Source organism: Rhipicephalus microplus, chromosome 5 (genome assembly GCF_043290135.1).
Source record: "Rhipicephalus microplus isolate Deutch F79 chromosome 5, USDA_Rmic, whole genome shotgun sequence".
Taxonomy (NCBI): domain Eukaryota; kingdom Metazoa; phylum Arthropoda; class Arachnida; order Ixodida; family Ixodidae; genus Rhipicephalus; species Rhipicephalus microplus.
The window spans coordinates 175,415,664-175,431,902 of record NC_134704.1 but is presented as its reverse complement, the minus strand read 5'-3'; the positions used below and the strand labels follow the sequence as shown (position 1 = coordinate 175,431,902).

At 47.0% G+C, this 16,239-nt stretch overlaps 1 protein-coding gene across 1 annotated transcript in view; it reads left to right on the top strand.

Annotated features, from left to right (window-relative positions):
• LOC119174111 (monocarboxylate transporter 10) overlaps window positions 1–16,239 on the top strand; it is a 206,336-nt gene extending 190,097 nt beyond the window's left edge. Inside the window, exon 10 of the mRNA XM_037424918.2 lies at window positions 15,979–16,239. Within this exon, the coding sequence (XP_037280815.1) occupies window positions 15,979–16,068 (90 nt within the window). The 3' untranslated portion in view covers window positions 16,069–16,239. The remainder of the gene's footprint in view (window positions 1–15,978) is intronic.

Genomic DNA, 16,239 nt, shown 5'->3' with positions numbered 1-16,239 from the left:
ATCGGCGATCATGCACCGTCATCTGGGTGCGCCTGCGTTCCTTTAGAGCTACCACCCGCTTGCTTAGTCCTTCAATAAACCCCCTTTACATTGTGAAGGTATTCGCTTTTATTCAGTTGCCAGTCGCACTAGTCATGCGCGAAACACAATGACATTGCATAAGTACATCCCATTGACAAGCAAAGAAACAACTTTTCCTTATAGGTGAGCGCGACAGAAGGGGTGCTAACACAAGCATCTTTCAATGAGCAAATCGTTTTTGCCTCTATGATCTCGCGTGTGGTACGATCCCTGAATCTAGCAACAATAGAACTCTCTGAAAATATTGGCCGGCCGCCACACGTGCTGCAGTGTGAACAGACAGCCATCCTTGTTTATAGTGATCCACATTGTACATATGTTCCCTCAGCCTCTCATTTATACACGTACCTGATTGACTGACGTAATACCTTCCACACGATAACTGCAGGTGATACAACACATTACAGATGCAATCTCTGAATTTATTTGCATGATTTGTAGTGCAACCGAGGGTAGGTCTGGACGAAGGAACGGACAGCCTGCACAGGCGACTCAATTTTTCAGGGGCCGTAAAGACCATGTTCACATTACCTCGCTGTGCCACTTTTTTAAGATTGTGCGCTATCTTGTGCATATATGGAACCACGGCGAAAGCCTATCTAGCTGTTACAGGTGGGACTGCATTATCTGTCCCTTTGGCTTTAGGTTCACGCAGCAGGCCTTCGGCAACAGAAACTTGCACGTGGTCGGGGTAACCAGCCGACGTCAGCCTTGAAGATTGCTCAACAAAGCTTTTTGTAATCTTGTGCACACATAATTTTCGGAAGGCATTCATGAAGCAAGATTTTGCAATACCTCGCTTAACTAACTTAGAATGCGCGAAATGAAATGGCAAAACAGGATTATTTCCACGCGGTTGATACATCCAGCAAGTGCGTCCATTATTCAGGAAAAGCTTAAAGTCAAGGAACCTGATTTCACAATTCTCAGAAAGTTCATGAGTAAGCTCAAAGTGTTTAAAACCGTTTCGCATCAGGTCTGAAACTGTAAGAGCGTCATTCTTATACGATGCAACGTCGGTGTCCATAAAAATTAAGAAATCATCTACGTATCTGAAAACGTGCGTCCCATTAGTGTTAGTGAAAACTTCCGAAATGGATCTGTCTAATTTGCCTAAAAACAGGTCACTGACGATGGGAGCGATGCAAGAACTAATTGATTGATTGATTGATATGTGGGGTTTAACGTCCCAAAACCACTATATGATTATGAGAGACGCCGTAGTGGACGGCTCCGGAAATTTAGACCACCTGGGGTTCTTTAACGTGCACCCGAATCTGAGCACACGGGCCTACAACATTTCCGCCTCCTTCAGAAATGCAGCCGCAGCAGCCGGGAATCGAGCCCGCGCCCTGCGAGTCAGCAGCCGAGTACCTTAGCCACTATACCACCGCGGCGGGGCAGGATGCAAGAACTAATACAGATACCAGATTTTCAAAGGTGAGGTTTTCCAGCCCATAGGATGTACGTCGACTGAAGGTGAAACCTTAAAACCTCTAAAACCCACTGACACTGACGCCAGACTGGGTCTGGAATTTCGAGGCGCCATACTCATCTATATATTCTCCCATGAATTGTAACAATGAGTCATGCGGAATGGAATAGTACAGGTCCTTGACGTCTACAGAGAAGGCGAAAAGAGTCTTATTGCAACGCGACGAAATAAACTCCTGGACCTCACGTGAACTTTTTACCAGAAATGAATCGTTCACTTCTAGGTAATTCAAGGTTTTCTGCAGGTAGAGTGCAATACATTTTTTCCAGGTATTATTTTCAGATACAATTAGCCTAAAAGGCATGTCGACCTTATGCGTTTTCGCGCTGAAGAAGGCTTCAAGGAAATCTTCCTTGGCATCTGACATACCCTTAAGGACACTTACAAGGTTTAACTTGCGAAGCAGGATCTTAGCTTTAATTTTGATCTTTTTCGTCGACACTTCAACATGACATTTAAAAAGTGTCGAAACCGTGCGACAAGCTTTTTTCCGGTACTTTTTAAGGGACATCACGGCAAAGCCGTTCTCCTTGTCAGCAGGTAACACACATAATGAATGCACCTTCATAAAATTTACAACACGTTTTACCGGAAGAGTCGAAAGGCTCCCCTTACACCGACTTAGGACATCTACGCCGTTCGCTACGCAGTGGTCTTGCTCTTCTGGTGGAGCACGCCGAGAGACTTGTCGTACGGTAGCCAAAAGGTCGTGCAGGGAACGCTTAGGCTACACCGCAAACTTCGGTCCCAACGAAAGCACTTTAGAGACATGCTGGGGCAAGTCCAAGTCTTCCTGATTGTAGATCGGCCATTTCGGTGGTTGATGTCGTGTGGGCGCTATGCTGCGGAGCCGAAGGAGCTCAGCCTTCCAGAGGAACTCGGTTGACATATAATTATGCCGCCGAAGTTCTCGCAGATTCCTCGCAGCGTTAACAGGTGTGCTGGAGATCTGTACGTGAGCACATAAGTACACATTGTAGAGCCGTACTTGTCTTTGCAACTCTGCCCTCAATATCTTGCAGATTCTTGACCCGTTTCCTTGTGACGGCGTAAACCCACCAAACAGGCAACAAACGTCTTCCGGAAGCACTTTTTTCTTGATACAAAATGAAATAGCGCGCACTCGGCAAGTGGTAACTGCGATCATGTTGCCGACAACATCAGGCTGGAGCGAAGAAGTCAGGAAAGGGCCCGTTGTATTAGAACTTAGGACTTGCCTAACAGAAATTAGGACTTGCCCCAGCATGTCCCTAAATTGCTTTCGTTGGGACAGAAGTTTGCGGTGGAGCCTAAGCTTTCCCCGCACGACCTTTTGGCTACCGTGCGACAAGTCTCTCGGCGTGCTCCACGAGAAGAGCAAGACCGCTGCATGGCGGACGGCGTAGATGTCCTAAGTCGGCTTAAGGCGAGCCTTTCGACTCTTCCGGTAAATTGCGTTGTAGATTTTATGAAGGAGCATTCATTATGTGTGTTACCTGCTGACAAGGAGGGCGGCTTTGCCGTGATTTCCCTTAAAAAGTACCGGGGAAAAGCTTGTCGCACGGTTTCGACACTTTTTAACTGTCATGCTGAAGTGTCGACGAAAAAGATCAGAAGTAAAGCTAAGACCCTGCTTCGCAAGTTAAACCTTGTAAGTGTCCTTAAAAATATGTCAAATGCCTAGGAAGATTTCCTTGAAGCCTTCTTCAGCACGAGAACGCATAAGCTCGACATGCCTTTTAGGCTAATTGTATCTGAAAATAATACCTGGCAAAAATGTATTGCACTCTACCTGCAGAAAACCTTGAAGTACCTAGAAGTGAACGATTCATTTCTGGTAAAAAGTTCATGTAAGGTCCGGGAGTTTATTTCGTTGCGTTGCAGTAAGACTCTTTTCGCCTTCTCTGTAGACATCAAGGACCTGTACTATTCCATTCCGCATGACTCATTGTTACAATGCATTGGAGAATATAGAAATAAGCATGGTGCCTCAAAATTCCAGACCAAGTCTGGCGTGAGCGTCAGTGGGTTTTCAGAGCTTTTAAGGTTTTACCTTCAGTCGACGTACATCCTATGGAATGGAAAACCTCACCTTCAAAAATTCGGTATCTCTATTGTTTCTTGCATCGCTCCCATCGTCAGTGACCTGTTTTTAGGCAAATTAGACAGATCCATTTCGGAAGTTTAACTAACACTAATGTGACGCTCGTTTTCAGATACGTAGATGATTTTTTTTAATTTTTATGGACACTGACGTTGCATCGTATAAGAATGACGCTCTTACAGTTCAGTCCCTGATGCGAAACGGTTTTAAACATTTTGAGCTTACTCATGAACTTTCTGAGAATTGTGAAATTAGGTTCCTTGACTTTAAGCTTTTCCTGAATAATGGACGTACTTGCTGGATGTATCAACCGCGTGGAAATAAGCCTGTTTTGCCATTTCATTCCGCGCATTCTAAGTTAGTTAAGCGAGGTATTGCAAAATCTTGCTTCATGAATGCCTTGCGAAAATTATGTGTGCACAAGATTGCACAAGCTTTGTTGAGCAATCTTCAAGGCTGACGTCGGCTGTTTAACCCGACCACGTGCAAGTTTCCGTTGCCGAAGGACTGCGGCGTGAACTTAAGGCCCAAGGGACAGATAATGCAGTCCCACTTGTCACAGATAGACAAACTTTTGCCGTGGTTTTATATATGCACAAGATAGCGCACAATCTTAAGAAAGTGGCACAGCGAGTTAATGTGAAGGTGGTCTTTACGGCCCCTCAAAAATTGAATCGCCTGTGCAACCTGTCCGTTCGTTTGTCCAGACCTACCCCCGGTTGCACTACAAAACATGCAAATAAATTCAGAGATGGCATCTTTAATATGGTGTATCAGCTGCTGTTATCGTGTGGAAGGTATTACGTCGGTCAAACAGGTCGTTGTATAAATGAGAGGCTGAGGGAACATATGTACAATGTGGATCACTATAAACAAGGATGGCTGTCCGTTCACTGCAGCACGTGTGGCTGCCGGCCAATTTTTTCAGAGTGTTTTATTGTTGCTAGATGCAGGGATCATACCACACGCGAGATCATAGAGGCAGAAAAGATTTGCTCATTGAAAGATGCTTGTGTTAGCACCCCTTCTGTCGCGCTCACCCATAAGGAAAAGTTGTTTCTTTGCTTGCCAATGTGATATACCTATGCATTGTCATTGTGTTTCGCGCATGACTAGTGCGATTGCTAACTGTATAAAAGCGAATACCTTCACAAGAAATGAATTGTTGGCAGTTCAGCGCTCTGTCTCGTATCTTCTCCTGTTCCCTCCTGCCCTGTCGTTTGCGCTGGTGAGCACCCTTTATCATTTCGAAACCTTAGCGCTGTCACGTAAGCCGTATCTGGCAAAACTGGGATGGTGGGCCCAATCAGGGATACTGCTGCTAAAGAGTCCGCCATTTCGTTCAAATATAATCCGTGGTGGCCCGGTACCCAGAGCAAATGCAGTTTTTTTACGTTTTTCGGTACTAAATGCGGACACGTATTCATCAGCTCTGCATTTACTGCCGCAGAAAGTGCATTACAAACTGATAACGAATCTGTAATGATAACTGCTAATAATTCGCTTGAGGGCAATTTGCGTAGGGCAAGAACAATGGCCAATGATTGTGCAATGAATACAAGGGTATGATCTGGGAGTCAAATCGAAAAGGACCAGTCCAAAGAAGGAGAGGAAATGTACCCCAGCCTTTTCTTTTGACACAGATGCATCAGTCGCTATGATATTGCTTATCTCTAGTTGAGCTTGATAGTCTGCTAACTGGTCATTTAAGTATCTATGTGCCAATTGTTTCGCGTTATGAGGAAATATATCATCATATTGTATGCTAATCATTGACCTTAGGTTGCGTATTGGACCAATATGTTTAATTTTTACATTCAGTTGCTGTAGTAGCGCTTGTGCAAATACTATTTGCGGGGTGTGTAGTCGCGACCAATGTGTTTTCAAAAATAAAGCCGGTTCTTGAATGAAAGCGTAAAATGAGAGTCTTTGGGGTGAACTGTATATCTTTCAGAATGCTTGCACAGTAAGAATTTTAAACCTATTTAGCAGAGAAGGTAGGCGAGCTTCCATAAACAACACGTTATTTGCAACAAATTTTGGTAGACCCAGACACGAACGCAACGTTTTTCTTTTCAGCAGTATTAGGGGTCTCATTTTATAAGCTGCGCTGCCAGAAAATAATACACATTCGAATTCCATGATGGCCAGCACATAAAGTTTATATATTATTATTAGCACATCTCTTCCTAAACCCGCTTTATGGTTAGCGAGCTTCCGTAGCCACCCCGCTACTACTGTTGCCTTGGAGTACACATCATCAATGTGACTGCTCCAATTTATAGTGTCATTATATATGATGCCCAAATATTTAAGGGAACTTGCCTGCGGAATGAGCTCATTACTGTACATTAACGAGATGTTGATAGGCTGCAGAAAAGAGAATGCAAGAAGCACACTTTTTTTTACGCTTAGGGTCATATACATATTTTTTAAGCCATCTTTATATCATATTGAGATAATTTTGTAGACTCTGGTATAGGAATGAAGGTCGGTTTACTTGCAAAGAAAGCAATATCGTCCACGTGCACATATAACTGAATATCCTTAGTTGATGGAATGCAGCTTAAGAAAATGTTAAATAAAACTGGCGACAGGACAGCCCCCTGTGGTACGCCACGTGTCTGCTTATATCTATTCAACAAGTACCCATCTTTAAAGCAGTAATATTCTCTCCCTTTTAAAAACTCCGACACCCACGCAGTGATGTAGTTGGGAAAGTGGTGATATTCCATCTGTTTTAATAAAATTCAATGCTCAACCCTATCGTACGCTTTGGCCAAATCTAGAGTAACTAATGCGCAGTGTTGGCGCCGATGCCGAGTCAGTTGTATTCGGCTCTCTAAATCAACATGCACACACCATATTGAGCAACCGGATCTAAAACCGATCTGTTTAGGATTAAATATTGCGTTATTATTAATATATGTCATTACCCGGGCATTCAAAAGTCTTTCGATAAGGTTAACCAGATTTGACGTGAGTGATATCGGCCTTACATTGTCCATGGCGAATCCTTTTTCCTGCTTTTTAAGAAGTGGAATCACTTAAGACAGCTTTTATTCCGCAGGTATTCAAGCTTTTGTCAAAGAAAAATTCACCAGATTAAGTACTTCACTTGGAGAAATCTCGAATATAACATTTATCGTTGCATTTGTTATCCCATCTGGTCCAGGTGCTGAAGGAGATAAGTGCCCTATTATCTCTGCCAGCTCATCTAAAGTAACCTCCTCGAAATCGTCCCCTGCCATTGGGTTCACAATGTGCAGTGGTATAGTTGACATAAATCTATCTTGAAGCGCTTTCGCAATATTTTCTACTAAATCAGAGAGTTCACGGGGCGAAAGAACGGAAGAGTCAATATTTTCAGTGGGTGGTAGCATCTTTTGAGATCTTAAAAATCTGAAGAGCGCTTTTTTGTTTTTAGCCCTAGAAAGATAGTCATGTCGTTTCATATTGTCGCAGTACAACGCGAACAAAGCACAAGTACGCCTTGAGGCAGCGAAAGCAGCGTGTTCTCAACAGCTGAGCCACAAGATCTTCTTCGTTCTCGCGTCAAGCCAGAGGCCCACTACCTGGTGTCCGCTAAGTCCCCCCATCATCGTTTTTGTACACATGTAGACACGGGTCATTTGCCTCCCTCTCAAAGAGCATCGACCCGATGCGAAGTCAATAATGCAGTTTTTGTTAAAAGATAAGTCTCACGCAATCACTCGCTGACGTAAGGCTTCATGCGCACTACGTGAACGAGTTCAGGATGGTGCTGGCGACGATCGGTACTACACGAATTGTCGGGAACAACTTCGTAAGTGACGTCACTCAGTTGTCGCAGCACTCGGTATGGCCCAAAGTATCTTCTTAAGAGCTTTTCTGATAGTCCTCGTTTCCGTGCGGTTGTCCAAATCCATACTTTGTCGCCAGTTTCATAGACAACTGCTCTGCGGTGAGCATTGTAGCGGCCTGCATCGTACTCTTGCTGCTGGCGGATCCGTAAACGTGCCAGTTGTCTAGCTTCTTCCGCGCGTTCCGTAAACGTGTTGGCTTCTGGGTCGATGTCGTCCCTTTCGTGCAGCAGCATCGCATCTAACATAGTTCGTACTTCTCGTCCATGAACGAGGCTGAACGGGGTCATGCGGGTCGTTTCTTGCTTGGCCGTGTTGTACGCAAACGTTATGTATGGCAAGATTTCATCCCAATTTTTGTGTTAAATGTCTACGTACATCGAAAGCATGTCTTCAATGGTTTTGTTCAGACGCTCCGTCAGCCCGTTTGTTTGTGGGTGGTAGGCAGTGGTCTTACGATGCGTTGTTCCACTCAGCAACAGCACGTGATCCAAAAGAAGATAATCCGTCTCGACGATAACCCAGCGGTTTCCTGCAGTGGAAATAGGAAGTGGGCCCAAAATGTCCATGCCTATCTGGTTGAATGGAGCTGTTGGGACCTGCACAGGTTGCAGTAGGCCAGCTGGTTTAGTCGGTGGTGACTTGCGTCGCTGGCAGTCGAGACAGGTACGAACGTGGTGCTTCACGGCTGTGGTTAGTCTCGGCCAGTAATACCTTTGCTGTACTCTGGCCAACGTTCTCATGTAACCCAAATGGCCAGAGGTCACCTCGTTGTGGCATGCTTTGAGTATTTCGGTACGAAGGGCTGCTGGTATGACGAGCAGATAGGCGGATCCTGTCGACGAAAAGTTTCTTTTGTAAAGTACTCCGCCCCGTAAACAAAACGATGACAATACTCTTGCGAAAACTCTTGGCGCCTTCTGAGATCTGACTTCCAAGTAGTTAATTAAGCCAAGCAACTCAGTGTCGTCACGTTGTTGCTGCGCAATGGCGGTCGTGTCGGGGACACCGAGAAATGCCGTTTCCTCCTCCTCGGGTAGGGTTGCCGACTCAATGGGTGAACGGGACAGACAGTCAGAGTCCATATGTCGCTTGCCTGACTTGTGCACGACCGTCATGTCAAACTCTTGCAGTTTTAGGCTCCAACGCGCTAATCGGCCGGTGGGATCTTTTAGATTAGTTAACCAGCAAAGGTAGTGATGGTCACTAATAACTTTGAAGTGTCGGCCATACAAGTACGGGCGAAATTTCATTACTGCCCATACTACGGCGAGGCATTCTTTCTCTGTTGTTGAATAGTTAGCCTCTGCGCGTGTTAGCGTTCGGCTTGCGTAGGCGATCACTCTTTCTGTGTCCTCTTGCCGTTGCACAAGCACAGCCCCAAGACCTACATTGCTAGCGTCTGTGTGAAGCATCGTCGGGGCTTCTTTGTCGAAGTGGGCGAGCACAGGGGGCGTTTGGAGACGTTGACGCAGGTCATTAAAGGCAGCCTCCTGTTCTTCTTTCCACTCAAAGGCAACATCATCTCTTGTGAGACGAGTTAGTGGCGACGCGATGCGGGCGAAGTCTGCGATAAACCAGCGACAATAGGCACAAAGGCCTAGGAAGCGTCTGACAGCCTTCTTATTGGAGGGTACTGGGAACTGTGTGACGGCGGCAATTTTTCCAGGATTGGGCCGGTCGCCTGCGTTGCTGACGACGTGACCGAGAAACTGAAGTTCGTGAAAACAGAAATGGCACTTTTCTGGTTTCAATGTTAGGCCCGCGAACCGTATGGCACGTAAAACAACTTCCAGCCTTTTGAGATGCTCGTCAAAAGTGGTCGAAAACACTATAACGTCGTCCAGATAGACTAGGCACGTCTTCCACTTCAATCCCGAAAGTACCGTGTCCATAAGCCTTTGAAAAGTTGCGGGCGCGGAGCACAAACCGAAAGGCAAGACTTTAAATTCGTATAAACCATCTGGGGTCACAAAAGCGGTTTTCTCTCGGTCTCTTGGGTCTACCTCGATCTGCCAGTAACCACTCCTCAGGTCCATGGAAGAAAAGTAGCGAGCGTGCCGAAGTCTGTCAAGAGAATCATCAATACGTGGGAGCGGGTACACATCTTTCTTGGTCACCCGATTCAGCTTCCTATAGTCTACGCAAAAACGCAGGGTGCCGTCCTTCTTTACTAGCACTACAGGCGATGCCGAGGGGCTCTGCGACGGTTGAATGACGTCATCTGCAAGCATTTTCGCGACTTGTTGTTGTATGGCTTCGCGTTCCTTTGAAGCTACACGATAAGGGTTCTCGTAGATAGGTCTCACCGTGTCCTCGGTGATTATTCGGTGCTTTGTCAAAGGTGTTCGACCAACTCGTGATGTCGTTGAAAAGCAGTCGCGGAATTCGGCTAGCAGCTGAAGAAGTCTCTGTCGCTCGTCCTTTAACAGAGTGGTGCCAACATCGAGAATGGGTTCTGGTTCTTGATTAGGCTCTTCGTCCAATACCGACAAACATTAACTGCCTCACATTTCTACAATATTGTCGTACGAAGCGATAGCTGTGCCCTTCGGAAGGTGCCGGCGCTCAGCACTAAAGTTCGTCAGAAGTAAATTCGTGCGTCCACCAGTGAGACGGACGATACTTCGTGCGACCAAAATACCATGACTAAATAGCAGCGAGCCAATTTGGTCAGCAATGCCTTCGCCATCAAACACTTCGTCGCCTTCTACTGAAACAAGAGTGCATGACCGGGGCGGGACGACGACATCATCATCAATTATACGTAAAGTGTTGCTTATTGCGTCTGAACAGTCAACTAAACCAGGGCTCTTGCGGAATGTAATTGAACGGTCCGGGATGTTGAAGACGGCACCATATTCTCTTAAGAAGTCCATCCCTATGATCAAGTCCTTGCAACACAAGGTGAGGATGACGAACGTCGCCACGAAAGAAGATCCACCGATGTCGAATCTTGCCATACACCTTCCGACAGGCATCAACAGCTGGCCGCCTGCTGTCCTCAGGTGAGGTCCCGTCCACGTAGTCTTCACTTTTTTGAGGCGTACGGCAAGGTTTTCACTTATGATAGAAAAGTCGGCGCCGGTGTCAACTAAGGCTGTTACTTGCTGTCCGTCTACCGAAACGGTAAGATCTGTGGTCACAGTTTCGTCGGTGTTACAACTTCTCGGCTTTACGGCGTCCTGTGGTACAAGTAACGGGGGCTTTTTTTCGTCGCCTTGACGGCCTGCAACCTCACCCCCGGAGGTCGCCGCCCTCAGTTTCCCCGGCGTGGACTTGCTGACCTCCTTCCACTGACGTCGGCTGTAGTTCGGTGGCGCGACGAAGGCGAATATGCCGGAGACGGAGAGCGTGGTCGACGTCCCAAACCTCGCTGGTAATCAGGCACACTGTCGTCATTATTGGCACGGCGGTTGTCAAAATGGGACTGAGACAAGGGGAGTCCTTGAGAATGAGTGTCCCGGCGTTGTGCGTAGCCGTCGTTGGCGCGTCGATCGTCAGACCATTGCCGAAGAGGTCGAAACATATCTACGCGGTGCCAGCAATGGCGGGAAATGTGGCCCACACCTCCGCAGGTAAAACAAAGCGGGCGCCTATCTACAGTGCGCCAGGCGTCTGTTTTACGAAGCTGTGGACGCCGCAACGGCTCGTAATGTGGCAAATGCCGTGTCTCGTTGGGAGACGGCTCTTGGTACGGCGGCATTTGGTACGGCGGTACGACGGCAGGTCGTCGCGGTGTCTGTTCTTGTGGCGACCAAGGAACGGCTGCCGATGGCTGGCGGTACGACGGCGCAACGGGCGGCGGGCGGCGAAGCGCGGCTGCGTAGCTCATAGGTCGCTGATCGTCAGTAGGATCAGCTGTTGAAAACGCTTGGCGTATTTCTTCGCGGACGACTTCAGCGACAGACGCCATGGGTGGTTCCGTGACCAGATTCCGGAACTTCAGCAGCTCTTCGCGAACAATCTCTCTTATCAAATCGCGCAACGAGCTTTGATTGTCAGATGCCGTAGCGGGGACTTGCATGTGGGCGATGCTGGACAAGCGATCGTATTGTCGGCATCGTAGGTGAAGCGCCCGTTCGATAGCCGTAGCTTCTTTGATGAAGTCTGTCACGGTGCTTGGCGGGTTCCGCAAAAGTCCGGCGAACAGTTGCTCTTTAACGCCGCGCATGAGGTAGCGCAACTTTTTGTCGTCGGTCATGTGCGGGTCAACTTTACGGAAGAGACGGGCCATGTACTCAGCGAACATTGCGACCGTTTCATTGGGTTTCTGAACCCGTAGCTCGAGTAAATGCTGCGCACGTTCGCGCCGGTCGACATCGGCAAATGTGTCAATCATCCCTCTTTTAAAGTCGCTCCATGATGACAAACTGCCTTCTCTGTTCTCGTACCAAGTTTTAGCGCTGTCGTCGAAATAAAAATAGGCGCGGGAAAGCCTTTGTTCAAAGGACCACTGGTTGGTGTTAGCGACACGTTCATAGTGATCAAGCCATTCTTCGACGTGTTCATGTGCTCCACCACCAAAGCGATCAGGCACCAGCGGTGAAAAAAAGGTTCCCTGAGATGGGGTTGGCAAACTACTGTCTCGTAGTAACTGTTGTGGATGGGCGGTGGCCATTGGTAGATCTGGCGGTGCTTTGTAGAGTGTTCCTGTGAGAGAGTGAACCCTGGAAGGAGGCCTCGCAAGCGACGACTGAAGCGATGCACGGGAGTGTCGACAAGTGCTTCTGGGCTGGATGAACGGCTCCCCGTGGGAGTGTGGAGCATCAGGCGGGGTCGCGGGCCAGCACCTCCACCAGTGTCGCAGTACAACGCGAACAAAGCACAAGTACGCCTTGAGGCAGCGAAAGCAGCGTGTTCTCAACAGCTGAGCCACAAGATCTTCGTTCTCGCGTCAAGCCAGAGGCCCACTACCTGGTGTCCGCTAAATCCCCCATCATCGTTGTTGTCCACATGTAGACACGGGTCAATATTATAACCATCTTTCTGTACCTACTGTGTGAAGCCTGCTGCTAGGAATTTATAATCACACCAATTTTTTGGACATTGGTTGACCAGCAGTTGTTTCCATGCAGCTTTCCGTTTTCTATAGCTCCTCATGCAATCTTCAGTCCTCCATGGACTGTAAGGACTTCTTGTGGCCGAGTTTAATTTAAATTTTGCGTCTTTTACTGATCTTTTTAACACTGCACAGAGACTCATAGCCCTAATGTCACCTCGTTTGTCCTTGCGGCGATCAAAAGTAGCCATCAAGTATTTTTCTAATTTTCTATAGTTGAGGAATGAGCAGGCCTTTTCGGTGACATGTATTCTCGGAAAGTTCAGAACAAACTAATAGGCAAGTGGTCACTGTTAGTAGCACAGTCTAAAGTTTGCCACGAACTTATATTTAGAAATGAGCTTGAAAATGTCAAGTCAATTACAGATTTAGAGACACCTCGGACAAAAGTAGCGGATTGGGAATTTAAACAAGATAAATTCTTGTCTATAGCCCATTCCCACGAGCGTTTTCCGCTTAAATCTGTTTTAAAACCCCAAGCCACATGATGTGAATTGAGGTCTCCAGAGATTGATATATCCTTTCTGCAGGCAGAGAACATATCGTCTAGACTTCGTGTGCCTTGCACCCCGGCTGGGAAACAAGCATTTACAAACGAGAAGAGAGTACCGTCAGGTAGTATTATGTCTACTATCAAAACTTCACAATCTGAGTCACACAACAATAAGAGATCGTAGCTTTGTGATTAGACTTAGTTGCTATCAAGACAGCAAGCCCGCCACCTCTGCTAGGTTGGTCCAATCGGAATAGCTGATAATTCTTTTAGGTAAAACTTCTGGCTGGTTGAAACCCAGCTTTCTTGCAGTGCTATAATATCATGGGAAAGTTGTGAAGAAAGGTACGATAAGTCTGTGGCTGCGGAAAATATAGATCTGCAGTTTCACTGTAATATTGTTAGTGAACCTTTTTTGACGACAGAACCGTCGCAGAAACTGTTTGGTCCAAAATGTCCTTTCGCAAAAAGTCTTTCTTAGACATGTTCCCAAAGAATTTTTTTTTTGGATAGATACTTTTTAGATTTCGAAATATGCGAAGAATTTTTTTATTAAAAGATCGGGTTCGCTTCAGAGCCTTATGAGAGTCCATATCCATATCTGCACATGCTTCCGAATCATCTGTTAGATCACCGTCTTTCGTTGTTTTGGAAGTCCCTGCCTCAGGAGAAACCGCTCGCTGACGTGTTGTCGCACTTTCTATTTCCGTACGCTGCGATACCAATGACGTCTGAGGATCCTTATCGTTCGTAGATCATTCACCTAGAATTTGAGATAGTTGATTGGAAACCAATTATGCGAAGCTTTCAAAAAGGTTGTTTGCGAGCCGTTCCATTGCCTTTCCCGTAGCTTTCTCTATAGCCTCTGCGATAGATGTTGCGAGAGATGCATCCATGGTGGTGGTATTACGTGCTGCAACACCTGCATATCCTTTGGATCTCTCCTGCATTTCTGCAACGGCTTCTCTCCGAGAGCACCGCTTGCGTTCTACAATATCCAATATGCAAGCTACCTTTCTTTTGCTGCACAGTCTGCGGAGTCTGCAGGGTGCGCCCCATTACATAAGCAGCACCTCTCTTTCTCAGAGCTGCACTTGCGGCTGTGATGATTTTCACCCCACCGACGGCATCTAAGAACTGATCGGCACCCTCTGACGCTATGTCCATATCGCCAACGTTTCAAACACTGCAGGGGTTTGGGGGAAAGTGGCTCTACCTTATAGATCAGTGGTCATGCCTTAATTTCGGAAGGTTGGACTGTTCCTAAAAAGGTCCCTATCACCGATTCCGTTGGAGATTTTATGTTGTCAATTGTACGGGTGGACCTGTACCCTGAAATTGCACCCGCCACCGAAAACAAATCGAGCACTTCTGCAGGTGTCAGGCTTGTGTCTACATCACGGACTAATCCTTTCGAGCATGCGAGGTGTGCCGGAATAAATGGGCTTACCGGATGCACTGCGAATTCCGAACATAGCAGGAGCTCACGAATGCATTCCTGATCTGCGGAACAGCACAGGATGCCTCCGCGACCAAACTGGCGGACCTCAGTGATCTGGAAATGCGAAGTGGCTTTTCGAAGCTCCACTTGGATCGCCTTTGGGCTCTTCATCGGAATACTGCCCCCATCTGTAGGTACCAGCGCCACAGGGACACTTCTCGCCCCACTGCGTAACAAATAGTCAATCGACCAATCCTTGGTGGGTGTGGAAGCTAACCAAAGAGAGTGCCCCTGGCCGGGGGAAGAAAATGACATCAAGATCGAATGACTCGCTTCAGCTGAGAAAGACCGATACAGTTTCCGGAAAGTAACGAACTCTCAATGAACAATAAAGATACTGCCGCCCGATCCTGAGCCCGGGCAGCTTCTTCGTAGTCGAGTCTCACAGTACAGGTCGGCGTTAGGCATGAACTGCTCGAGGACACGTAGGAAATGCTTTGGAGTTTTTTTTGTTCCTCTTCCCTTTTTCTTTTTGTTTCCTGCTCTGTTTCTAGTCCTATTTTTTGGTTCTGTCGTTAAACTTTTCCTGTTAGCTTCTAATTATTTTTAATTTTCTTCTTATTGTTATTTCTTTTTTTCAATTTTGTGTTCTCGTTTGCTAACTCTTTCATTATTTATGGGTGCTTTGTGTTGTCACGTTTCTCTCTCCATAGCAGTAATGTCCCCACTTAATATCATCATCAGTGTGATCGAACAACACGAGGAAGAAGATTTCTTTTTTTTTTGTGCAAGCGCGTGCTCGATTCACTAAAGCTGGCCTTGCTAAGTGTGGTTTTGCCTGCGTTACGCCAGTTAACGACGGCAGCGTTGGACAGCGTACGGCAGCGTGCTTCCATAAAGTGCCCCACAATTAAAGCGTCCACCGCGGCGCAGTTTCGCTTTGTGTTATAGGCACCGTCCAGTGGAGTTTTCCAGTCTGACTGCAGAACCAGCTCACATGGCCTAGCGGATAAAAAAAAGCAACCTTGAGACGGCCTCAATGAAAATGGAACGCGACGCGCGCGTTTCGCGCCCTGTATCTCTGAGCGGAAATGGGCCGGGATACACGGGGGACGCGAGCACGTGTCTACTTTCTGCGCTTTGAGACGGGGCACTGTACAAAACTTTGAGACGGGGCAGTGTAAACAACGCAGCTCCATCTGCTCAGTATGCTGTGCCTATACTGCATTGCCTATCTCAGAAGCCCAAATTGTAACCACCCATTTTGTGGTCTGTGGTTTCAGTCTTAAGGAATATTTAGTTTTCGGAATTCTTGATATATTTCCACTCATTTCCTGTTATTGATTTGTACAATATCGAATGCTTTCGCCCTTCCCTGCTTTTATGGTAAGCGCTTTTGGCGCTGACCCCTATATAAAGCCGCTTTTGGCACAATTTCTACTTCCAGCGCGCTAAGATAATTGTGGTTCTCCTATTTCCAGGGCCCCATAGAGGAGCAGGATGTTCGACCAAGGCAAAGCGACATCCTCGGAGCGAGGCGTCACAGCGCACTCGTGGCTTCCGAGCCGTGAACCGAAGTAGCGGGACTACATCACCGACTATATTCTCGCCATGCATACACAAGCCGAATGATTTGTGACGATGGCTGAAGGCAAGATGCGAGGAGGCAGTGAAAGCGCTGCTTCTTAACAGAAAATCCAACGCCAGAACTCTGTGGAATAAAGCAAACAGGGTAACTTTTA